General features: G+C 42.2%; 1 protein-coding gene across 1 annotated transcript; it reads right to left on the bottom strand.

The window, feature by feature from the left end:
- Positions 1-205: 205 nt before the first annotated feature.
- On the bottom strand, positions 206-5,543 carry IL13 (interleukin 13). The gene is made up of 5 exons (XM_031953102.1): positions 4,622-5,543; positions 3,800-3,802; positions 3,651-3,701; positions 1,626-1,727; positions 206-1,354 (listed from the first exon to the last, which is right to left on the bottom strand). Exons 1-5 carry the CDS (start codon positions 4,766-4,768, stop codon positions 1,220-1,222), a joined length of 438 nt encoding a protein of 145 aa, XP_031808962.1. The 5' UTR covers positions 4,769-5,543; the 3' UTR covers positions 206-1,219.
- Between the last annotated feature and the right edge of the window lie 279 nt (positions 5,544-5,822).

Genomic DNA, 5,822 nt, shown 5'->3' with positions numbered 1-5,822 from the left:
CCTTTTCATTTTGGGGGTGAGTTTGTTTCTGAGGGTCTCCTGCAGTGACTCTCCTTTTTAGGTCAACTTTACATCCTCTCCATCTTCCAATATCCCTTCTCAGAATCGGTGAGGACCTCAAAGCTCTGCTAACCACAGAGTGAAAGTCCCTCATATAAAACACACAATAAAACAATACCCTTGCAAAGAATGTTTTTTTTTTCTTGAGGTTTCATTCCACTTGTTTATTTTATTTCTAGTTTCACACAGGCAATAAAATAACTGATTAACTAAAACCCTTTAATTACATTACAAATTGTGTTCTTAGCTGTTCCACTATATATTATAAACTCTGCAGTAATATAGATTAATAATAAACTTATTTTAAATACATGGAAGAAAAATAAATTATCATTTAGCAGTAATGTCACATAACATTTTGGGAGGCAGAAAAGTCAGTCACCGTCTAATTAATCACCCTTTTCTTCCACCCTTTGTCTTTCTCCTGACTTTGGTTGGCCCCACTTGACCCAGAGGACACTGTGAGGTAGCAGGTTTTGAAATACAGTACTGTAAAGACTTATCTGTCAGGGACCACAAATGTCCACTGGCTTTAGTGCCCATATGCTGAGTCTTCATCTCTGTGTCTAGGCCTACAAAAATAATCCCTGTCTCCAAGAAATTAAAGAATAGTTGCTTTAAATAACATACAAAAATAAATAAAACATGAAGAAATGTAATTAAGTTGCTTTCTGTCTTAGACCTAAAGAGCAACAGGGCCCTCTCAGAAAAAATATCCCCTCCTCCTGGACTGCCCAGCTAGGAGAGGGTAGTGCTGGGTAATGTTGCCAAATTGATCAAGGAATGAACCTTCCCCCTACCCAAGTCACAGAGGTCTAAACCCCTCCAAGTCCGCTAGGATTCTTGGTTGTCAAGTCCTAAATGCTCCAAATAGCTTCAAGTAAGAGCACCTAGAGACTCTGCCCTAGCTGACAGAGGGGAGCAGGGCTGAGGCTCAATAAGCTTCCAAGGAACCTCTTTTTTGGGAACAAAGAAAGACGCTCTTTGGACCAGAATGGGGGGTGTAATTTGAATTCAGTTTTCCTGAGATGGGGTGTTGATGCAGGCTAAGGCTAAACTAAGCAAATCTCCCTTCCCCTCCCCCCCCAATGTGCCTAAAGTGAAAGTTAATCTGTAGAATGACTATTCATAGTTTCTATCTGCCAATGTGGATTGTCGCTCATGCTTTAGTAAAGTTTCCCAGACTTGATTTTAATATTCCTTCATTTCTAATACTTTTCTGCAAAAAAGTGAGTAGGTCCTTCAGGAACCTACTCAGCTGGATCTGGGTGTCTTGAACCTTGAGGCAGTTTTCCTGAAAGAAAGAAGAATCTCCCTTTAGTGAGAACTCAGAAATGACATCCCCCCAGCTGAAGGGGCCCGAGAGCCTCCCCTCCCCAGCTTCCCTGCCTCCCTGTGCGATGTAGGCCCTCCTGGAGGGTCTGGGCATGTCCGAGGGAGGAGGGCAAGGAGTCTTCCTGCAGTCCTGGGCAGGGGTCCAGAGTAAAGTGTACATTGGACACTGGAGAGCATCCCAGGAAGGGAGGCAGAGCCCAGGAATGAGAGCGGGTGTTGGGCAGACTTACATTCCTAGTGCTGTTGGCCAGGAGATGGTTCATGTTTCTCCTAAGCCGATCGATCTCCGGGCAGTCGGTAACGTTATTTAGGACCTCCAAAGCTGCGCAAAGCTGTGAAGGAAAGAGCCCCACAGGACATCAGACTGGTTTCTTGACCTTGTTTCCTTAAGCACCCCCGAGAACACCATGGCTGGGGGGGGGGGGGAAGAGATCGCCTTCCAAAGGGCATAATTCTTCCCTTCATCACCCTCTTGGATCGTTGTCATAACAACCAATTTCATCCCATTTCCTTGAAACTGGGAGGAGAATAGCCCTGAATGCTTCTAAGGAAAGCCTGATCTACCAAGAAGAGTTGAGATGGAAAGAGGGGAGAAAGCAAGACAAAGAGAAGCAGAGATACAGAGGGGGGGGGGAAGAAAGGAGAGAGAGACAGAGACAGAGAGACAGAGAGACAAAGATAGAGATTCACACAGAGAGGGGGGAAGGAAGGAGGAAAAACAGAGATAGAGACAGAGAAACTCAGGTGGGGGGGGAGGAAGGGAGAGAAAGAGAAAGAGAGAGACAGACAGAGATAGAAACACACAGAGAGAGGGGGGAGGAAGGAGGAGAGATAGAGAGATAAAGACATAGACAAAGACAGAGACAGAGACATAGAGATAAAGACATAGACAAAGACAGAGACAGATCTACCAGTGATCCCCTTAGTAAGATAGATGGAATATACAATATAGTGTTTTGCAGTCTCAGGAAACTCTGCAGGAAGACTATTGCAACAAGTTAGGTAACTGCATAAAAAAATCTTTATCTTTTTTTTATAAGTGGTTAAATGATAATTCTTTTTAAGGTTTTCTGCTCTCTTCTTACTGGGTCTATACCCCTTACTGTTTTTCTCCTTACTTGGCTCAAAAAGAATTCAATAAGAAATTGATTTTGGGAGAGAAAAAATGGTAAGAAGTCACACTTGACCATAGAGTGGTTGTTGCTGCCTTGATATTTCTTGCTTCTGTCATCTCTTTACCAGTGTTTAGCACAATGCCTGACAAATGGTAGATGCTAAATTAATGTTGATTGATTGATTAGTTGACTGATTACATGAGCCCTAGATAAGAACTCTGCTCTGTATGTGGTGAGGGTTCTCCCTCTACTTCACCAGGGGGTGAATACTTTTTTATTCTCACTACCAGAATCCAGTCCTTATTTATCTTCCTAGCTCCCTGCCTTTCTACCCCCCTCCACTTCCATCCCTGGCACAGGACTTACCCTGCACAATGTTTCCTAAATTAGATGGGATTTCTCCATTGCTACCAGAAATCAGGGAACTTGGATAGATGATTTTATCTCCTCGTTCCTTCCAGGCTTGAGACTCAAAAGAGCAGGAGTGGAAAGATAGGTGCAAAAGCTAAGGGGGTGATCTTGGTAACAAACTAGCTAGGTGTCTGCCAACATTAAGTAAACCTGGAAGAGAGATGTGTGTTCCAGTCACTGAAAACTGGCCTTCATCCCACAGACTCAGCTAGGTATGATAACAGTAGTCGAAAAAAGTTTGGTTTATATAAAGGAAAGAGTTGAGTAGAGAGAGATTCTGTCAAAGATTGCCTTGGTAAGATAGATGAGATAGATGTACTATGAGGTTTTGTAACCTTGAGAGACAAGACAGCTAGATAGTGCAATGAGCGGAGTGCCAGGTCGGGAGTCAGGAAGCCTCATCTTCCTGAGTTCAAAACTGGCCTCAGCAATTTGCTAGCTGTGGAACCCTGGGCAAGTGACTTCACTCTGCTTTAGTTTCCTCATCTGTTAAATAATCTGGAGAAGGAAATAGCAAACCATTCTTTTGCCAAGAAAACCCCAAATTGGGTCACAAAGAGTCAGACATGATTTAAAAAATGACTGAATCACAACAAAAGTCTCAGAAGGAGGGATCTGATCAATAAGAGGAGTTAAGACATCAAATAAATGATATTTCTAAACTATAAATACTGGAAGGGGAACAGGCTAAGGATACTCTGGTGGAAGTATTTAATCTCTCTTTCTTACCTTTTCTTTTCCAAAGTTGACTTGCCACACCATGCTTGAATTGCAGGATAGCTGAGGAAATAAAACAGAATTCCTATTGGGAGATGCCCTGGAATGGAGCCTGGCCTCCCTAGCCCCTTGACCAAGGCATTCTAAGTCAGCAGTGTGACTGGCTCTCACTTCAACTCATGCAGTTGGTCTTGCCAAGGGAAGCAGAAAAATGACTATTATTTAGTCTGTTATTGTCTGTTTAACTACTCCTATTGTCAATGCTCCCACCATTACCCCCACCTCTTCCCACTCCTCCACTTGCCATGGAAATTACCTAAACTTTGGAGTCAGAAAATCTAGCTTAGAGGGCCATGGCTGATCTACTCTAGCTCTATAATCTAGAGCAATTCACATCCTACCTAAGCATTAGCTCCTTAGCTGTAAAATGAGGGGTTTGAAGAAGATACATCCTAAAGCTGATGGACCTAAGATTCTGGACTTCACACTCCAAACCCATAGAAATCCCCTCTATCTCTCTCCCCATGGCCTCAACGGCAGTCAGTTGGTCTTTTCCAATGTGAGTAGTGGAACTTTAAAAAATCATTCATATGTTGTGGCTATAGTTTGTTTGGGGAACCTTAATGAATCCCCGGTTGGGTTTTTCAGAGTTTAAAGCTTAATTATATTAAATCAGCTGACTGAGCAAAAGCAGTGCTGCTTACAGCAGAATTTACATGTTAAAAGTAATATCCCCAGTAGTGGGGGCTCTGTCTCAGGTTGGCACTTTTTTTTTTTTTTTTTTAACCTAAAAGTGATTTCACTCATTTAATACTGACCTGGCCCTATTCCTGGTGGAATTTCTTCCCAGTGACCCAAACATGCCAATCCAGGATGCCTCCAAACCCCATGAATCATAAAATACATTCTAAATCCTAAATATTCTAAATATCACCCTGACTACTGATGATCACAGACTCCTCTACACAATCCCAGCCACTCACCTGTTTGGGGTTTTTTAGATTGTGAAGCTGAACAATGATTTCTTTCATGGTCCCATTCTGGATAGGACTGGAAGAGACATCACGTTCCAGGCAGGTCAGAAGAATGATCCCCTTCAGCCACAGAGCCATCCCTATCGCAACCTCCATCCTGATCTTGATGGTTTGGTGGAGGCAGGAAAGTGCTTTCTGAAGCTAGAGCTGTGATGACCCCTCTGTCTGGTAGTGACTTTTATAGACAGTGTTAGTGACATGTGACCTTTGCCTCTATTCTGACAACTGACAGAGAATCTAGAAACCACATCTTTTTTTCTTTCAAATAAAAATCATTTATCTTGATTTTACTCTGCGGAAAATCCAACGTCACATAAAGGAAAGGGTTTGATTTCTTATGGAAGTATTAGAAAGAGGCATTTGAAGAAAAAGTTTCCATGGCTGACGCTTACTTTTTTCCAGACTCGGGTGCTTACGAGCAAATACCTCATTAGGGGATGTGACTGAAGGGCCACTTTGGAAGGGGTGACTTCTCATGGCAGCAGAGTGTCATCATTAGCCACTTCTCTATTCCATTTATGTCAACATTATCTACCCTGTCTAAGTTGTTCTGACTTTGACCTCATGGTCCTGAATTTACCCCCATGAACTTCAGATATTGATGCTCATGCATTTTTCAGTGTCTATGGAAGTATGCTGATAAAGTTCATATCCTAGAGCCATAAATTTGAAAAGCTTGGGAAGTCATCTAGTACAGAACTCTTTCCTGAACTAACTCCCCAGGCACTAATCTGTACCCATTTGGGGGCTTGGAAGTATATAATCCAGGTGATTCAATGAATCAAGTGCTTGGCTTGAAAAACTAATCTTTCTGAGTTTTTAAGTCCAGCCTCAAATACTTACTAGATGCATTGACCCTGGGCAAGTCACTTAACCCTGTTTGTCTCAGTTTCCCCATTTATAAAATGAACTAGAGAAGGAAATGGCAAACTTTTGCCAAGAAAACCTTAAATGGGATCATGAAGAATTGGACATGACTGAGAAACAACTGAACAACTGTAGAATTATTACAAGGAGGAAAGAATTTCTCTACTTGAAGGAAATTCCACAGCTTTGTTAGGGAACTCTTCATTATTCCTAAATCTAACTCTTCTCTTTCACTATTAAATTAACTCTTGTCTTATGAGGCCTAGAGAAAAAGGTGGAGACA

The sequence above is a fragment of the Sarcophilus harrisii genome, chromosome 2 (genome assembly GCF_902635505.1).
Source record: "Sarcophilus harrisii chromosome 2, mSarHar1.11, whole genome shotgun sequence".
NCBI lineage: Eukaryota > Metazoa > Chordata > Mammalia > Dasyuromorphia > Dasyuridae > Sarcophilus > Sarcophilus harrisii.
This window is presented reverse-complemented; position numbering and strand designations above follow the sequence as displayed.